Source organism: Phalacrocorax aristotelis, chromosome 3, assembly GCF_949628215.1.
Source record: "Phalacrocorax aristotelis chromosome 3, bGulAri2.1, whole genome shotgun sequence".
Taxonomy (NCBI): Eukaryota; Metazoa; Chordata; class Aves; order Suliformes; family Phalacrocoracidae; genus Phalacrocorax; species Phalacrocorax aristotelis.
The window spans coordinates 101,559,239-101,579,189 of record NC_134278.1 but is presented as its reverse complement, the minus strand read 5'-3'; the positions used below and the strand labels follow the sequence as shown (position 1 = coordinate 101,579,189).

At 41.7% G+C, this 19,951-nt stretch overlaps 1 protein-coding gene and 1 long non-coding RNA gene across 4 annotated transcripts; one reads left to right on the top strand and one right to left on the bottom strand.

Annotated features, from left to right (window-relative positions):
- Positions 1 to 434: 434 nt before the first annotated feature.
- TLR5 (toll like receptor 5) lies at positions 435 to 16,663 on the bottom strand. Of its 3 annotated transcripts, XM_075088791.1 has the most exons (4): positions 16,571 to 16,656; positions 7,687 to 7,743; positions 3,052 to 4,106; positions 435 to 979 (listed from the first exon to the last, which is right to left on the bottom strand). In XM_075088791.1, the coding sequence occupies exons 2-4, from the start codon at positions 7,695 to 7,697 to the stop codon at positions 972 to 974; spliced, it is 1,074 nt and encodes a 357-aa protein (XP_074944892.1). In that variant the 5' UTR covers positions 7,698 to 7,743; positions 16,571 to 16,656; the 3' UTR covers positions 435 to 971. The 3 variants fall into 3 exon arrangements, with proteins under 3 accessions (XP_074944892.1, XP_074944889.1, XP_074944890.1); XM_075088788.1 differs by having other exon boundaries at positions 435 to 4,106; XM_075088789.1 differs by lacking the exon at positions 7,687 to 7,743 and having other exon boundaries at positions 435 to 4,106; positions 16,571 to 16,663.
- On the top strand, positions 16,649 to 19,847 carry LOC142055199 (uncharacterized). The gene is made up of 3 exons (XR_012659842.1): positions 16,649 to 16,736; positions 17,135 to 17,221; positions 17,881 to 19,847. It is a non-coding gene; the product is annotated as an uncharacterized LOC142055199 (long non-coding RNA).
- Positions 19,848 to 19,951: the final 104 nt, after the last annotated feature.

Sequence of the window (19,951 nt, the reverse complement as noted above, 5' to 3'; positions counted from 1 at the left end):
CCAGCCCCTTTTCCAATCTGCTCCCCCCCGCCCAATGCCGCCTGGAGAATTGTCCAAGGTTTAGCCCTTTTCTGTTCCTGAATGACTACACTGATTGAGAAGAAGTAATATTTTACTGTAGTAATTTTATCAATAGAAATCCTGTATACTGGTGCACTGAGAGTAAATTAGATTAGCCACAGGCACATCTATATTCAAACACCGACATTCACATGAAGTGGACTGTACTTTTTTGTCTCCATCAAAATAGTTAAGATGGTATTATTTGTTTGCAGCTAAGGTCAAGACAGTTTATAAGACCTCCTATTCCTGCTTCCTCACTATAGCGAAAAACTCACTGAGGCCATACTGAAATTATTTTGTTGAATAAATGTATAAACCGAGATGAACAGTACACTCAAGGAGTACGTCACCATCAAAATAATAGGGACAGGTTCTGTAACAGTGAACACTGAGTCAGGCTTTTATTAAAATGACCCTGAACAACCCTCTGAAGACACATACCTGAACAAACAGTGGTAAAATGATTAGAGATGTAAGAGAGTACCAGGCATTAATGACTGTAGAAAAACATTTAAACAGAAGCAGAAAAACACCTTAGAATTGATCAGGACACAGGATGTACAGAGAACAACCCAAATTACACACCAGTTGTCTATACTTTCCACTCCCAGAACGTGAAAGCTGCCTGGCAGTCACTGGGCTATTGGCCACGTCACAGGGGTATAGACTGCGTGGCTACTGGGGTAGTTTCTTGTTTGCTTTTCAAGCCCAGGCTTGCTTCAGATCTGAAGGGGATACCTGTTGTTCTCTGCAGGGCAGAAGGCAGCTCAACTGAAAAGGCACCAGGCTGAAACAGCAACAAACGAAGTAGACCAATGACCGCAGTTTTGCCACTGAGCAGAGAAGTTGGGGAGGGTAGGAGGCTGAATGAAGTTCAAAGTTTGTATGTTCCACTTGAGAAGCTGAAGCTAATTGACTAGAAAACAAATAAATGAAATCTGTGTTACCCCAGTTTAAAGCATAAAGGTCAAAGCACTGATTCTACTTTGAAACAAGAGCATGAAAAGTTACAGAGTTCAGAAAGCACAGGAGTAATCCATTAACCGATGGCCAGGCTAGGCCATACATGAAAGCATACTTGGGCACTCCCATACAGTACCATGGTGTTGTTTTAAAACAACACCCATGAGCATCCTTCTCTAACTGAAACAGATCTGTAAGTAAGCAGTACTCTGAAAATCAGGACTAAAGTGTCTGAATTTGAGCATCCAAAATATGAAGCATCTGTGATTCATTTAATTCTTCTGAAAATGTGTGTCATAGTCCATAAAATAATTGCACTTTCATATATTTGCTGGTTGCTTTCAAGGTGTCTCCACGTTTAGTAGGATTTGTACTGAAATAGTTATTTTTCTACCTGCTTTTTCACAGAAAGATGTAACAAACTTCTGTTTATTCCTGCCATGGCACAGCTGGAAATGGGATATTCAGAAAGCCAGCAACCCATACGCTATCAGTGTGAGAGTGTGGCTACAGTCTGCAGCTCTATACCACTGGCTTTCCTTCGCACTTTTCCTTCCTTCAGAATTTGGCAAGAAAGGTTATTTAAAAACCAATCTACATCTTGATAATCTTCAGGCCACCGCAAATATCGACTCCTTTGTAAAAAGTTTCGAATTGGTTTGTGTTTCATCAATTGATACTGAGAAAGTGACCCAGCCACTACCATAATGAGGACATCTTTCAGATCACAGAAGTACCTGCTCTGGGCAAAATTAAAGGCTTCCACACACCACCCATCTTTGAGAAACTGCCTGGTCACAATGCAAATTGTTTTCCTGCTGTTCCAAATGGCATCACGAATATTGTTGATATGTTCTTCCCCAGGCAAGAAATCTCTTTCCTCAAAGCACAAGGCAAATCTGTTTTCAGAAAAATACTGTGAATCCAGGTGCTTTAGCAAAGAATTCTGGACCCATTCAAAGTCGTTTTTGCTGTAGCACAAATACGCATCATATCTGTATTTACTTCTATCTGCTACTTGTGAATGGCTGCCTATAATTTTTTTGGTGATAGTTCTATACCAGACAAAACATATACCCCGACAGCGAGTAAAAATGATGACTGCCATCAGAAACATTAGAAGAGTGATGGAGGTGAAGATGAATAATGAGAACCTGAGTGTCTGCTGGAGTTCATCGTCATTGCAACCCTCGTATGTCAGAGCCGACAGTGGTACCCCTGCAAATGCAGGTGGGTATACGCAGTACCTGTCAGACTGTGAGCCAGCTAGCGTTATGTTGGTTTCATTTAGCCACACTAGTAGGCTCTTTAAAGTACAATCACAGACGTACTTATTGTGTGTTATATCCAGGATACTCAAAGTCATAAAGACTTCAGGCTCAGGGGAAAAAAGCTGGTTTCCCGATAAGTTTAGGTTTGTTAGGCTTTGTGGAAAAAGCCCAGGAGAAAGATGAGTCAATAGGTTGGAAGCTAGATTAAGTCTTTTTAGGGATGTTAGACCTCTAAAAACCTCCTGTGGAAGTACACTAAGGTAGTTGTTGTTCAGATGTAGAACCTGAAGTTTGGACAGTGCCCTGAACACATCCAAACATAAATCTCTCTCCCACACAAGCTGTAACATATTTTCGCCTAGATCCATATAGATTAACTGATTGTTTTCTGTAACATTATGACTTTTCACACAGTAAGACAAGCGATTCTGTTTTAAGAAGATATACTGCACATCTGGAACTTGGAAAAGAATATACAGGTCACCCAGGTTTGCCAACCAATTTCTTTCTAATTCAAGGTGTGTTGCTGCTATTGCTGTGCCAGCTACAGACATTAGTTTATTGTCCCCTAAAAAAGCAGAGGTCAAATGTGGAAAGGAAGGGAGTTTTTTAATGGCGTTGTCTCGGAGATCAATTACTTTCAGACTTACTAAGTTACTGAATGATTTTTCACCAATCATCCCGATATGATTTTGCTGTAAATCAACATACATTACACTATGTAGACCTTCAAAAGTATCATCGTACAACTCACCTAAAAGATTACTTGAGAGATTGAGAATTTTTAGGTTTCCCAAGCCAAAAAATGCTTGCCTTTGGATTTGATTTATCTTGTTTTTGAAAAGGTTCAGCAATTCCAGATTACCAAGGCTTTGAAAGATTAAAGAATTGAGAGAGAAAATGTAACCATTTGAAATATCAAGCAAACGAAGATCACTTCTCGCTAGTCCTGCAAACGTATCACTATCTGGATTTTTTATATTTTTAAAGCCAAATCCTGAACCCATTGTATGAGAGCTAAATATTAAAGAATCTATTTGAGTCCCTTTAATGGCTGCACAGAAATATTGGACTTTCTTTGTGCTCCAGCCATTGTCACTAAGGTCTAGTGAGTTAAATGTAATATTTCTGAAAGGATTTGGGCATTTGGCCCAGGCCATTTCATCTGTCTTGTACAAATTATTAGCACTGAGGCTAAAAAATAAAAAGTGTTTTCCTTGGAAGCTGGTAAGATTGCTTTCGCACAGGTTGGATATCTTGTTGAATTTCAGGTTCATGGTTTTCAAGAGTGTTAGATTATAAAATAAAGGATGAGGCTGAAGTTTTGTGATTTGGTTTCCTGAAAGATCCAATTCTTCTAATGAGCTCAAATCTTGAAAGTAACGTTCCTCCAGGATGTAATCTCCAAGGTAGTTCTGAAACAGACGGAGTACAGCCAGACCTGGCAAGCCCACAAAAGCATCAAGATCCAGTTGAAGAATCTTATTGGATCCCAAGTCTAATACACGAAGGTTTGGCAGGTTCCTGAAAGCTCCTTTTCCTATGGTAACAGGATAGACATACTGCATTCCGATTTCCAACACCAACAAGTGCTCCAGCAGTGGAAACGAAGTCCCAGTCACTTGTCTGATATAGTTGAAAGTTAGCAAAAGCTTCACTGTATCCTTCGGCACAAGTGGAACATCTGTGAGATTGCAGAAATAATACAGGGAGACTTGGGCTTCTGAGTAACAGCTTCTAAATGCACATATATCACTAGCTAGTGATAGTCCAAAGACAAGTACTAGCTGTTGATGTAACATCACGAATCTATGTGAAAAAAGTGAAAACAGGAAGCATTAATTCTGAGGTTGGCTATCTGCAGTAAGTTGTGGAGCATGTTCTTAACAGTTGTAGAATAAAACACTATTTTCACACTAAAAGTTAGTAGTGATTTGGGATTCATTCTTTCTCTGAAGTCTAACAGGCATCATCTGATATGCTGGCTGGTCAGAAGATGGGTCTCAAAGAAATGCAAGCACCTCCTATGATCTAAAAAGTAACCCTCCTTTACATACCTTGAGGGCAGCACCAAAATCCCACTAGGTAAGCGTGAAAATCTTGGCCTAGCTATTTAATTTGCGTCATGGAACTGATAATGCTGGTGTATTAGCGTAATTCTTTAATTGGTTATCCAAACAGGTTTAAACAGTTTGGATTATCAAAGTAAAGTGCAGTCATCCAGTCACCTCAACAGAACAGGCCAATGCTGCTCTTTCCCTGAGAGCTCTCGTTGCGAGGGCAATCACGCTACTTGGAATTCGGATTGCTGTCACACAGAAGTGCCTAACAGCCCTGAATTTTTAAAAGGAGGACCTCTTTTGGGGATCCTTGAGCCTCAGACTAACCCTGCGATGTGAAATTGTTTTAGAAAGGGTTGTATAATAGTTTTTACAAAAACTATAGGCAGGAACAAGGCTAATGGCAAAGGAAAAGAAAAAAACGTGGTAGCGTGAAACTGTGCTGCAAGACTTCACATTTTATGAATGAACTGTAAATTCCTAAGTTAGACAAAAAGGTGCATTACATAATTCATGCAGCTCACTGATCAATTCATTTATTAATTTATTCTCACTCTGGATTTTCTTTGCATTATGCCATCTGTCTGCCTGTCTCTTATCTCTGTCTGAGACAAAAACCTCTTCAAAGCAAGGAAGGTCTTTTTTTATTGAATGTGGTAAAGAACAGAGCAGATTATTACCCCTAAAGTCATTGTTTGTGTACTGTGGTTTAAAAAAAACCGTTCTAACTAAGACTGCGACCACCTGCCTCTGCTTTTAAAAAAGCATTTATTGAAATGAGATGACAACGCGATGGAAGAATTTTTGTGACCTCCAGCACAATCTGCTTAAAAATTGTAAGAGTAAATCCTTGTGGAACCAAAGCCCCACTGGCCATCTAACATCTGCAAAGTAAATCTACTTCAGAGAGGAAAAAAGTTGGTCTTTGAGACAGTAATTAAAAAGAGGTAAACCCTGCTAATTATTGTTATGATTTGAGCACACTGCTTCTTTAAAGCACAAATACAAAATTCTGTGAGGAATATTGCACTTGAATTAAAATAATCTTATGCTTGTTGCCATCATACAAAGTGATTTCTGGGAAATGAAAAAGTATGTCAGTAGAAACCACTATGATATTCCCATTGCAAATACCAAATTAAAGAGCTAGCCATCTTTTAGAGACTATCTGATAAATAGGAAGTGCAAGGATATTATACTACCATTCCAATCTCATAACTAATACAGTCTCACTGTATCCAATATTTTTTGTGATGTTCTCAAAGTCATCTAATTATACTAAAATGTTGACTTGTAAAAACTGTGACTACTAGGATGAGTCTGCAAATTTCCGCCCTAGAGGCTCAAACTCCAAGTGGGAGACATATGTACCTTGCAACTTAAAATACTAACCTTGTAATATCTTAAGACAATTTCTTGGTTTTGGGACAAGATCTGATTCTTGAAAGTAAGAGAGATTATGAATATAGGATGGAGTGCTTAATTCTGAAGTCCTGGCATTCAAATTTCATTCACATTTTATCTCACTAAGGAATTTAGGATGCACTGCAAAGAAAAGCAAAATGCAGGCAAGTAAGTACCAAAATTCTGTTAGATTTTAACTGCATCTTTGGGGAATAATTCCTAGTACTAGAAAATAATTGTGTTTTCTACCCTCCTTTTTTGACTTAGCATGTACTGCTAAAAGGGGATATTATAAACAGTAAACTATGTAATGCTTGTTTCTGTGACTACAAAATGTTGCAGGTTATTAAAATCAACTAAACATACAGGAGGTCATTCAAGATCTTGTTTACTTTTCTCTTTGCTTGAACAATGAAAACAAACCACCAAGTTTCCCTTTTATTATTTGTTAACTATCACAATGGTTCTTGTTGACACCATAATATGTTTAGCACAAACAGTTTTAAATTACATTTATCTTACATTTCCATCCCTTGTATTTGCCATGCCCAAATTATGTGGCTGGTTTTTAAAGTTTGGGCAAAATCCACAGCATCACCAAAAGCAGTGACCAAAAAAAGTACTCGGGACATCAAAATTTAATAGACGTGTATCAACTTACCACAAGAAAAAGTTCAAAATGTTTAGAGTGGAAGAATTAGAAAATGTTGTTGGTTTTAAATTTAAAAATGTAGGTTTTATTATTAGAAAATAAGAAAATGGTGGAATATTTCTAGCTACCTTTGTTTTTAAACTTACCTGCTTTTCCATGCTCTTACAGGTTCAAGAAGTCTCTAACAATCCCTTAACAGTTGTTACATTCCACCTCTGCTCTGGTGAAGAGGAAGATTTCATTTGAAAACTCTTCGCTCCCTCAATTTTTTCTGTATAAGTTACTACCTTTTCCCAGGAATCTTGGCCCTCCATAAACAGGAGGAGGACGCTGCCAGTAATGCCTCTTACTGCTCTCGTGAGGAAAGCAAAGATTTTTACTGTAACGGAATCCCTCCATGTAGCCTTTTATAGAACCCTTCACCATTGTACATTAGCACCTAAAACCTTTTGGGAAAAATATTCTTCCCACAAAATGACAATCACCCCATTCAGTTATGAGCCTGTGCATGGACACAGAGATGAAGGGATGTGCAAATACTTAATTTGTTATTGAAAACTGGAGCAATGAAGTTTAGAGATGAGAGCTCAGCATGTGAGATTTTGTTTCCTTCTACTGTGTTGATGTGAGAAGGGGTAAGCAGTAAAGGGAAGGGAAAAAGTAGGAGGGAGGGGAAAAGCGCAGCAAATGCTTTTGGGATGGAAAGTCCTAAGCAGGGTGTGTTTCTAAGCAATGGAAAGAAGTTTTACAATGCAGGGTGGATAGTCTACCTAGATCTAAAGGCAGCAAGCAAGTGCACATGGAATGCAAGTGCTTTAGCCCTGGCCTCAGCCTCCTCAGGAATTGTGCCTCTGGATCAGGGAAGATTGACACAGATGCTTTGAGTCATCTGGAACTGACCTACACTATTGTACTTACTTTTTTTAAAACTCAGTTTTGTTAATTTGGTTTTAGATCACCTAGAAGCCTTCACTAGCACAGCAAAAAAGGAAGGGAACTGACAGTACCCGAGAGTGGATGTTGTAGTAGTGCCTGTCCATCTCAGCACAGCTGTGCACACCTTAGAATACCCACAGAAGCTGTCAGTAAGCAGGGCCTGAAGTAGAGCTGAAAAGGAGGACTAAGACTGTCTCCTTTTTGATGTACGCAAGACAGGAAAGAAGTTAGAGTAACAACTCTCCCACAGAGAGTTAGAAAACACTTGCCATTCCCCTTTCCACAACCCTAACAAAAATGCACTGGAGTCCACATAAATAAAGAATGGGTTACATACCCTGTTTTCATCCTTGCTGATGGCCGAGAGTATTTGCTTGCTTTTAAAAAGAGTGATCTGAAAGGAAAATTTCAGTCTCAGAAGTGGTTTTGTGCAGCATTCAGTAGCATGCTTCCTCTCTTCATCAGCCTCCCGTGCTTCCACCACATAAACCCAGGTCAAATATGAACCAGCACATGTCAGTAGAAGTGAACAGACGTGCACCGTATCTGCTTATGAAAATGAGCAGCGGGCCTAAATGGTTCTCGGTTGTCAGCCATAGGTTTTGGGGAGCCAGGCAGCAGAGGAGCTGGCTATCTGGGTGGACTCTAGAGATCAGTCTGATACAATCATCAATAAGATTTAAAGAGTTTAAAGTATTTTCAGTAACCTATTGAAGTGACCATGATATCCCCCTAAAGAGATTTTTCCTAGATGACAACTGAGTCAGCCAGAGGAATTGTGTGCCCACCACAAGCACATATTGCTTGAAAGAATTCCACAAAGATGAAGTCCTGTGACCAAGAATACCAGTCATTTAGGTGTTTGGGATGTGGTTAGTGGATAAAAAGGTAAAGACAGAGGTAAAGCTTGTCAATTTTTCATTATCTGCACAAAAAAAAAAAAAAAAAAGAAAAACAACACAAAGAAAACAAAAAAAAAAGTAAATTTTTTTGCTCATGCTAATTTTCACAGAAACATCCAGGCCATTTTCTGTAGGTCACAGAATCACAGATGAGTGTGGTATATATATAAAAAAGGTAGCAGTATCTTTTGCTGAGTGTTTGAGAGTCTCGCCTCTAATTGCTGCAAGCCTGCTTTAGGATTAAGGATTAAGGGATAAACATTAATCCTACTGCCAAGTTGGAAGGCTTTTTCTTCCTTTAGCTCCACAGCTAAGGGCCATGCTGTTTGGACACCAAGATGCAAGAGCTCACATGGAGCCTGTGTGAGTGCTGCTGTTACCCTGATGTCTTTCTGTGAAACACCACTAGTTGTCAGAGGTAGAACAAAAGCTCCCCAAAGAAAGGGAAGAAAGAAAGATAAGATTAAACAGCTTCAGGGTGTATTTCTTGTCTGTAAGATCAATGCTTAGAAGGTAGTCCTCTTTTCTCCCCTCTATACGCAAAAACATCAGGCACCAAAGAGACAAAGACCATCTTAATTGTCCCTTATTTTTTTTCTATAGTGAGATGGGTTTGCATATAAAATTACACTTATTTAACTTAAAATTTGATATGCATATTGCTTTCATCATCAGCGTACAACTTTTCTTGTGAATATATACGTATCTTGAAAATATATTTAAGCCAACTGCTATATATATATTTGTTTTATATTCATCTAACCTTAACTCCGCTGAGTTTGCAGCAGTGTTTATGAGTAAGTTTCTGCAGACTGGTGCCACACTTCTGCTTTCCAGCAAATTCTAAGATTTGAAATAATTCTCTGGTTTCAAATCTAATCAGCAATAGATGTTTCTGTATAGAAAATCATATAATTTCAAATGTTTTACATTCTTGCCAACTTCTGTCCCTCTCTTACTTTCACCAGAGTAACTGTTCTGCCCGATAGGGATGGACATGCTTACAGCTGTGATATAATGAATTAGGGGTCCTGCCCATATACAGCTTCTGAACTCTGCTTGAAGTAGTTACGCTCATAGTATGAAATTGTTCTGGCATACTGCGCCTCTACATGGCATCCAACATTACTGACAAAGGTTGCAGGATGTCTTTCCCAGACCAGAAGAAACGGTCAGCTGTTGAATCCTTTTGGGACAATGGATTAACCATTAATTCCTAGAAGAGTTAGTTAACCCCAGATCTTTCTGCCAGAAGCCAGCAGCATGCAGCACTCACAAACAGTATCAATAAAGAAAACAGCTGCAGGTACAAAGTACATGGGCATGAAAAAGCCACTGGGAAAGAGAAACAGTGAACAGGAGGAGTTTGGAACCTTTGAGTAAGTGAGGACATTTTTGCTTAGTTTCAGGTTAAGCCTGACTCAGTATAGATAATCTCAGCTAGGAGGACTCTGAGATTTCAAAGGGCTCTTGATTCAGTCCACAAGTTCTGGAACAAGAATCCTGACAAAGTCAAAGAAATCCTTTCTTTCTTCTCTCCTCCTTCCTCTTTCAAACCCAGTTTACTTTTGAGAACAAATGTTAGGAAAATGTTCCTGTCCTGATAGTATTAAATTATAAATACTTGATCTTTGTACATCTGTAACTGATCTTTGGCCATGTTGCATATAAGGTGCTTGGAATAGCTCCAGGTAAGGTGTTATGGTAGAAACAACAGTCTATTACCACTCAGTCATGCTGACAGGACAGAGCTGAGCTTCAAGATACATTGAAACACACATACAGCTTGTTGGCAGTTGGGGCTGAAATGGCCTCTCACAGTTCAGCAGTGTGGGTCAGCTGAGCCAACCCAGAAGTGCTGCAGGAGCTTATGTGAGACACTGCTCCTGACCTGACACTTTGTATGTCAATGAATTATCTCAGTTCCCATCTGCATCTTCTTTTCTTCAGTGCCTTTCTTTTTTCACTGTACTTCGGCTTAGGCATGGACCACGTACACCAGCATAAAAAGGGGGCTTTAAATCCTACATTAGTATAACCTACTGCATCTGTCCTCTTTCCACATTGCTATTTAGGCTGGATGTAAAGGTAAGACTTAACTTACCTGCCTGGGGAATTTTGTATGTTAGCTCCCCAGTCAGAAAAGTAACCCCCAGTCAAAGTCTCAGAACAAAGACCCAATGCAGCCCATGCACAATTATATGCTCTCTCCCTGGTACGTGGCTAGTGTAGCTCCTGTCTTGTTTGGATTGCATTGACCCTTCTGTGGAAACACCCAAGCAGAATGAAGCAGACTTGAACCTCTCCTCTGCCTGCCCCCCCCTCCCCCCCCCAAAAAAAAAAAAAAGAGGAGAGAATAACAAGCAAACTCCACTGCAAATGATGGAAATTTGTCCCTGTTGTTTGTATGTCACAGGGCTTAGAATGCCTCTAAAGTATCTAGAAGAGTTGGGATAGTTACCTATGACTTTCAAGTTTTCTGAGAATGGGTCAAAGCTATGGAGGCTAGAGGCTGAACTTTGGAAAGTCGTACCTCAAAGTGAAAGGAGATGCCAAAAGAAAAACAGAGGAGTTAATTATAGCCCTCCAGTTCTGCAAAACAAGGGGAGTACTGATTGGGTACAACATTATGCCAGAGGCATGTACTGACAAAGGGAAGCAGAGGACAATGACATCAGTGGCTAATTCTGTACTCAACACTATAAAAATGTATAAAAATGGGCTACAAAGATGAAGTCTGGTTATGGATTTTAGCTAAACTAGCGTTTTGGATTAATCAGCCAAAATCAAGCAAGCAATGTTCTATTCTGAAATAATTCAAGGATTTTTTTATCTTCCAATCCCTGCTCAGATTAAAAATCCTCACAGCTATTGCATTCTTTGCACAGCCAAGCTTCTGCAGGAGAGGTGTAAGGTACTGTTACCTAACATACTTCTTTCATAGTATCTTAGAATGTCCTGAGTTGGAACAGACCTGCAAAGATCATCGAGTCCAACTCCTGTCCCTGCATAGGACAACTCCAAAATTCACACCATGTGCCTGAGGGTGTTGTCCAAATTCTTCTTGAATATTGTCAGGCTTTACACCAGTCCAATGTAACCCCATTTAGTATGGCCTTTTGAGCCCGACCCACCAGCCAATTGCTCACCCATTGCATTATATGTTTATCCAGCTGTACGCTGCACATTTTGTCCAGGAGGGTACTGTGAGAGACAGTACAGACAGCTTTAGTGAAATACAAAAAGATTACATCAACTGCCTTCCCTTGGTCAACTAGGTGGGCAACCTTGTCATAGAAATAAATTAAGTTTATTGAGCCTCGTGGTTAAAGCAGTTCCCTTGAGTGAGAACCAGACTGAAGCTTTTCAGACTGAGGAAAGCTTGGTACTTAGGTCTTCCACTTCCTTTAATGGTCTAACTGGGTCATAATATCAGAGGCTTCTCCCTTCCTTGGCTAAAGTTTGAAAGAAAATGTCCATGGCTAGTATGCTCTGCACTAGAACCAAGCTGCAGCTCTGCTGGAAGCGCTTCCTGCAGGCTCCCCTGAGGAGGCCTGCTTGGGGCTGTGTTCTTCATATTGATCTCCACAACATCTGCAATTGCTGTGCAGGGCTCCTCACCCTGGGGTGCTCCTGTGCAATGGCTTACATGTACCAGGAGCAGCAGCAGAAATGGTGGTGTCATGTGGGTTTATAACTGAAGGAAGGGCCTTTTGGACCAGATTTTGGGGACCTGGCTACCTAAAAATCTACTGAAATTCACCTCACTAGACAAACATGGCTCAATCTCATTTTTCAATTCTTGGGTCCCTTCATGCCATCTAAATGAAGGAGTCTCCCTGTTCAGTTTTCCCTGTCATTCACAGGGACACATGTCACAAAACTATAGTGAACTGAGAGTCATTCCTACTTCTAGGTGAAAGTGCAGAACAAGTAAAATAGCCTCCTCTAATAACCTATATCATTAGTCTTTTCTTCACTCATGGCAACAATTATGGGCATCTTTCCCAGGGGCTGGTGATACACACTGACTGTGAAGGCCTATTTGTATTTGGCACTTGTAAAATTTCTCAGAAAAAAAAACCCAAAGACCTTCAAAGAACACCGTTTTTCTTTTAATCTAACAGAAAGCCTACTGACAAGAAGTTTGTGATATTTATCTGGACCGTAAAAATGATATTGAAATCTATAACACAAACAAGAAGCCTTTGATCTTAGACTGTCCAGATAAAGGCCAAGTGCTATTATGAAAATCTGTATTGCTGCTGTTAACGGATTAGACCAAATCTACTTACTGAAACAAAAACAAAGCTCCAAGTTTTGTCCAGGCTCTAAGCCATCATAATATATGCATTTGTGCTCATAAAAAGCTGTGCAGTGTAAACACACTTTTCTTCATGGGGCTCCTCTAGCCAATTACAATCTAAAATGAAACAATTTCATTCATCAGATGATTAATGAATGTGCCCTTCCCACCCCCTCCACCTCTCCCTTACGTTGTTAGGATGCTTAGCTCAAATACAACATTTTCCAATTTAAAGTCAGGAAGCATGTTATAAGGTAAGTGAGTACTGTGACAGTTTGTGTCATTGATGGGAAAACCTAAGACAATAAGGCATTTAATGACCTGACAGAGCAGAAGGACCATAAAAAGCAGCCGCTGGTTTCGGTAATCAGAAGCTACCTATGGGATGTAGTGATCTAGTTCCTGTTCGTCATCTAGATTTACTTGTTTTGTATTTATTTACTTGTTTTGATATCCCTCCGATTATATGACAAGATGTGGACACACAAAGACAGTGTGACTCCTCTATTGTTATTATAACAGTTCTTTAAAAGAAAGCAGTATCCAGAAAAAAAGGGAAAATAAACTTGAAAGTATAGACTAAAATATGCTCTGGGCTATTTCTCTGGGGACAGGACTAAACTGGTTAGGCACAGGGAGGGTGCTGTAGCCCCTGGCCCCAGCTCAGCTGTTTTTAGCCGCTAGCACTGTTTTGAGTGTCTCCCTCCTGAGCAGTCTCTTTTTCCTGCCTGAGCAGCCAGCGGGGCTGATTGTTCTAGTGAAGCATCCCAGCGCTGGGCACTGGTCCATCTGCCAGCGCTGGGCAGCCCAGGCTCCTCTGCCTGTGTCTGACAGGGGATGATGAAGGGAGAGTGAGCCTCTGCTAGGCTTGAGAAGACGACCAACAAGATTTCTTATGCTCTTCCAGGTCCTAAGGAAATTAACTTCTCGAGGCTTCAGTGCGGACAGTGAAGATTCCTGGTTTTGTTTTGGTTTTGGATTTTGGTTTTTTTTTTTCAACTCAGTGCTACAGTTGTTTCCCAGCAGAGAGGCTAGTTCAAAGCTGTACAAACCACCCATGGGCAGTCACAGCTACCACTCAGGTATTTTTGCCTCACACCCTAAATCCATGTTGACTTCTTCTTTGAAAATTGTCATGTGATAACTGTCTGGTCTAGAGTAGAAGCCACTCCAGGGAAGTGGCGTTTCCCTCCTCTTAGTTTCCCTTCCCTCTTAGCTATCATTTTGGACTGTGTTTTTCATGAAGTGGATTTAGCCCAAGGACAAAAAGTCTTTTTTTTGTGCTTGGAGGATAATTAGAAGCAGCCAGGATTAAAACTCTCACATGGAAAAGATCAAAGTGATAATAGGAAAGGACTCTTAAGAATGACAGCTGAGTTTTTAACTTACAGGAGGCCAGCTTTCACAGATGGGACAAAGATTCTTAAGGAAGCAGCAGTAAGTGGAGAAACAGCATTCAGGCTGTAACTGTCAGGGTCACAAGCAGAGCTCTGTACAGCCTTTCCTGCAAAGCTAACCTTTCATTAAAGCTCATCAGCACTGTCATGCCTGTGAAACAGTGGTCAGGCAAAAGACAGCGGTAATGGTTCTGTGGCTGAAGTCAGCAAAGATGACTAAATGGCTAGCTGAGGGGAAATGGCATGCCTGCCACACCTGCATGCCTGGCACCCAATCTGGGCACGTTATTTATTAAGTAACTATTAAAAAGACTATGGAGACAGGTGCCTAAATATGTGGAGCTGAACGGAACAACTGATAAAAAAGAAATGTTTGCTTTTGCAAGTATATTTTTTGCACATACCTTTTAAAAAAGCAATCCAAAGATAACAAGCTGCAAATGTCCAGTGACAAAAGGACCATAAATATAGCACAAAAAAGAGACAGCCAATGTGTCCAGCATTTAAGTGAAGTTAGAAGCCTGCTCTGCTCTTTCCTGGAACGGAGATGTTGAAAGGATACCTTCTGAATTTCTTTGAAATTGGCTTTAAATCAGAATAAATTTAAGTTAGCTCTTAACTTCTCAGTGGAGTAGAAAAATGTGAAGATGACACAAGTATAGCTGACATTAACTTTGTGCCGTAGAACCTGTTGCACAAAGGAGACCTAACAAGTGAAGAAGGCAGAAAAGTAGCTAGTAGTAGCCTTGTGCTTATCTACTCATTTTCCTTAGACAAGATGGTCCCAACCCAACCAAGAAGAAGAGCTGTCATGCTGGCTAACCTGCATGAAAGGTGGTTAGAGTAGAAACAATACATTCCGTGCAGCGCATGTAGAACAATGTGCACCTGATTTCTGAATCCATGAAAGACCTGCAGTCTGACTCTTAGGGACTGACAAAACAGAAGTCCCCAAGCAGTTTAGATTTTAAATTCTGTCCCTACCCACCTCCTTCTGGAGTGCAAGCTAGCAATGTCTTCATTTAGCATGTCAATCTACCACGTAAAACAGCTACACTCAATACTGTTTTCTGCACAGTGCAATACCAAACCCTTTCATCTCACAAATACCCATTAACTGTGGAAGCATTGGTTATTTTGGACTGCAGGCACTCTTCTGTTACAGCTTTTCCAACTGAGTGAATAATGTGCAAGATTCACTAAATCAAAGACATGTTTCAGCCTAATGAGGGGTTGGGGGGTGCTTTGTGTGGGGTCCAAGGGAAGGGAGGGAAGAGATCTGCTCTGGGCAGTTTCCATATTCTGACTACACACATGTTCAACCCAGAAACCATCCTTAAAGAACAGCGTGCTGGCCCTTGCCCTCCCCTCTAGTCCACAGAATCACACAGAAAAGTGGGGGTTGGAAGGGAAGATGATCTCGTCCAACCCCCCTGCTTAAGCAGGTACCGCCTCTCACCATCTCACTCAACTTCTAGAAGTTTTTGTGCAATGACGCAGCTTCAAAAGGAAGCTGAAGAGTGCCAAAAAGAGCCTGTCGCCAATTAGGAAGAAGACACATGTCTCATTTGGCCTCAGGCAGAAGATGGAATCGAATGAACTCTCCCATGACCTGAGTGAATGCTCCTAGCCATAAGCTACTGAAATAAAGGTGTACAGTAACAGTTCATCACTCCATTTTAAAACAAAGCAGCAGCTATTGTGCATTTTGGGCTGGATCTGAGCTAGAAGCACGCCTACATCAAAACACCCGTGCAGTGTAGCTGGATGAGACATTGACTAATCAGCCCTGTCAGACTTAGGCATTGCTCAGTACCTGCAAAAGCAAAATGTTTTGTGCTTGAATACTGAAGTGAGGGGTGAGGAATCCTGTTGACATCCAGCAAGCTGGGCTCTTCCAAGATCAGGTGCAGGCGAGGCTGTGCCTCATCAAGTCCTACCTCGGATAGGACTTTTTTAGGAACTTTATACCCCACATATCTATTTTTCTCCTATAAAATGACTGTAACAATCCTTATCTGCCGGGGGGGGGGGGGGGGAGGGGGGAGGGGGGAGGGGGGAGGGAAGAATGCTGAAAAACATAGTGCTCAGAACAATGCAAAGTGCAACCCAGGTGCAAAGAACTTTCCTAGGGGTGGGTAACACGTCTTGCTTCTTAGCAGCTCAAAGAGGTGGAAAGGGAAGGAGAAGCTCGGCTCTTGGACAACGGCAGGCTGCGAAGGACCTGTCCGAGGCTGCCGCTGCCTTCCCGCCCCCTGCCCCGTCCCCCGGCTCACCCTGCCTGGCCCAGCCCGGTGTCCCGGGGCGCCCTTAGGTACACGCCGCGGCGGCGCCCGCCCCAGCCCGGGGGCCAGCAGCCGCCCTACGCGGGCCCGGCCCGCCCTGCGGCCTGCGGGGCTGCGGCCGCCCCGCCCGCGGGCTGGAGCCCAGCGCCGCGGCCGTTAACGGAAGCCCGGCGGGCGGCGGGACCGACCCTGAGAACGGCAGCGGGGACGGGGTCGCCCCTGCGAACGGCGGCGGCCGCGGCGTGCCCGAAACGGCAGCGCCGCCGTACGCGGGTGGCGAGGCCCGTTTGTCACCCTGCCTCGCATCTCCCCCCCTCCCCGCCATACCCACCCGCCGGCTGAGGCGATAGCGCCTGGTCAGAACGAAGTGGCTGGGGTGTCGAGGGGTGTCGCCGCCGGCCCTGGGCAGCAGCGGGGAATCCCTGTTTTCCAGCCTCAAAGAGAGCAGCTCTCGGAAAACGAGCTGTGGTTAAGCTGCGTACTAGTGCAACGCGATGGTAAATAAAGGGCAGCGACACACAGAGGTGGGGTGCTGCAGGGGTAAAGAATGGAGGAAAACGGTGGTTAGGTGGGTATGGAATGGGGAAAAAAAACCGTAAAAGAAAAAAAGGTAGAGACAGCAATGAAGAAACACTGGCAGGGAAGTTCCCCAGGAGGGTGGAAATCCTCCCCAGCTTTCTAAGACCAGGCGCTAGATGTCGAGAAGGGGTCGGGCAAGGGGAAGCCAAGCTGAGGGGTGCAGCCAGGGCACAGGAGCCCAGCCCTTACGGCATGGGCTCAATGTAAGCATTTTAATCAGAAGATGATCATACAGACTCATCTCAGTCTAAGCAATGTAAAAATGTGTGCTTGCTGGCTGCTTGGTGCTTGAGCTGTTCCTCCTGGTCTTCTGCAGGTGGAAAGAGCCGGCTCATCTCCGTCTCTTACCTCCAGTATGGCAGACCCTCTGACGGGGACTTCATCTGACCCAAGCTTACCAACTGTAAGCGGCTGATCCTCTACTTGCATTCTTATTTCTAATGGTCATTACATTCAATTTTCTACATTGCCTTATAGTAAGTAGAATACTTAGGCTTACTAAAGAAGGTAAGATTAAATGATAGGTCTGTAGCTGAAGTGATTTATTTGCCCGGTACTGCAATTCTTAAAGAGGACTCCAAGAATGAAAAGGCGGGGAGGGGGTCTAAAAGCGAGGACAGAGTAATTTTTATTTCTAAAAACTATAGCAATTTAAATTTTAATTTTGCATTTAAATACAATTTCTGAAAATTGATGCTGTTTGAAAAAGCGGCCACTTCTGAGCACACTGTTGCCTGGCCATATCTGTAGCAGTGAGCTGGTGATTTAGTAAGAGCGCATGGCAGACACAGGTGCCTAAAGCATTGGATCTACAATATGTGTCATGTAAACCAAAGCGTGGCCTAATCTGACAGTTGGAAGTGCAGAATTTGGGGTCATGTCTTAAGATTCACCTATTAAATAAAACAAGGCTCCACTCTGTTGGGCTTGCACAACTTTCAACCTCTCTTAAACGCCTAAGGCAGCTCTTGGTTGCAACTCCCAGCAAGTTGTAGCACCCTTCTCCTATCCGAACACTCAAAGGTCAGGTTGCTCCTTCTGGACCCTTGCTGTTCCTAATAGGATCTGAACTCCTGTCCCTGATGTCCCCCAATGTCCCACCAGACCACGAGGAAGTCTAGACAGGAAATTCTCACTCTTTCCTGCTTAAGCTGATCTGCTTTGTATGGAATCAGTTGGGCCAGAGAGGACACCAAAGTGCCTGTCTTCATGCTAATCTGGCTTATGTACCATTACTTACTGATACTTACGTCACTTCTGTATTAAGTACTTGTAAGTGATTGGATATATATGTATTTTAATGGTATTAATGCACTTCTCTGGTTACCCATGATATATTCTACTTATGTTAAATTGGGTGAGAGATTACATCACACTCAGGTACTGAAACAATAGTTCTGAGGCCACTGAAAACAGGACCTCTGTATCTGGAGAGAAGTAATTTTGCTAAATTTGTAATACTCTGTTTAAATGAAATACAGGGAATCGGACAGGACTTTAGGGAGAGTCCTACAGAATTCTGTCAGGTCACATGGGATATTAAAGAAGTATCTGGAAGCACCTGTTGTTTTGTGCAAATTTACAGTGTGAGGAAATGGTTGTGATACTTACGCTCAAATATATGATACTGATTTTCTGTCCTGCTTCTCTCTCTTACTTAAAATTGAATACATGGAATTGGATACCTGAAGTTCTGAATATTTTTGGGATTACTCTCAGCTGTAATTAATAGGAAAAGACAGTAAGTCTTGCTTCTACTGAGCCTGCCACCACAGCACCTCTTTCCAGGTGGTGACAGTAAGAACCACCATCAGGATTTAGACATGTTTGCCCCCAGTTCGCACATGTCTCAATGTGCGTCTGTTGTATATATGTATATATGTATAATCCTATTGTTGTAGCTTGTTGATGCAGGTGGGGAACACCTAGGTTTTTGTGGATACTGTCAGCTTAAGCCTTTGTTTTTCCATGTGCATAAAAGGCTGAGATATTTTATATTGAAGTTACCGAAGCAAGGCCTAGGACCCAGTGACAGTTTAGGTGCCAGCTGAGCCAGTTTCAGACTGTGACTTAAAACTTTAGAAGTGGCTGAAGCAGGAGGTAAGCAGGACTGCTATCCTTTCATAGCTATAGTCTTGGAGCATCTTTTTGTTTAATATATAATGTACATTTCAGCATGGAAGCAAGGTATTCACTGCTGCTTGTGCAGTCAACTGCTGCTGACAAGTGCTCACAAATTTACATAAGTGTTTTTTGCAAAACTTTTGCCAAGTTATGATTGAGAATCCAACCTGGAACTTTTTTTAGTTTGGTGCATTGACCTTGATTTATCACCAAACAATGCACACACACAATTATCACAACTGTAGCCTTGCTTCTGGATTAAATCTTTTGATTCAGTTATTAAAAACCTCCAGGTTTAAAATGTGTAGATCACAGGATGCCATAAAAGATGCCAATATATTCAGCTGCTGTGCTTGTGAAACTCAGAGAGGAAAGAAACAGCTATGTTGTCTGTTAATGCAGCCATATTTTCTGTAGCACGGTGCTGACATCTTTAAATGACTTCTTGCACAGAGGAAGTAATATAATTCCAAATGATGCAGACAAGCATGTTGTATTTTGATGACAAAAGGCACACGTACAGAACCAACTCATGTTGTTTTCCCACTTGCAAGAAATGATGGAAACTAAACCAAAAGTTGTCTTTGTGCCAAGGTGTCTGTGTTAAGCAGAGACGCGTTTTTTTGTTCCTCTGTTGCCTTATGCAAGTCACATACACATAGCAATCTAGACACCTAGCAGGAACTGTAAGGGATTAAGAAAGAGGGAAAAAGAAAAGATGTCCTCTCCACTATACAGATGAAAACACCAAAAATTAGGAAAAATTACTTACAGAATTTTAGTGTGTCCTAGATTTATGCAGCTTCTTGAAATTAAGCACTGAGATACCTAATTTTACATATTATTAATTTTAAGAAAATACCATATATGAAGGTTCATTTATAAAAGGTCAGTAAATGCTTTAACAGGTTTTGTATCAAATAGTCATTTGTCTCATATTTTGATAAAGACTGCAACAGGTTAAAAGGCTGTTTATTGCCATGGTTTGTCACCAGCTCTGGTGTCTTCT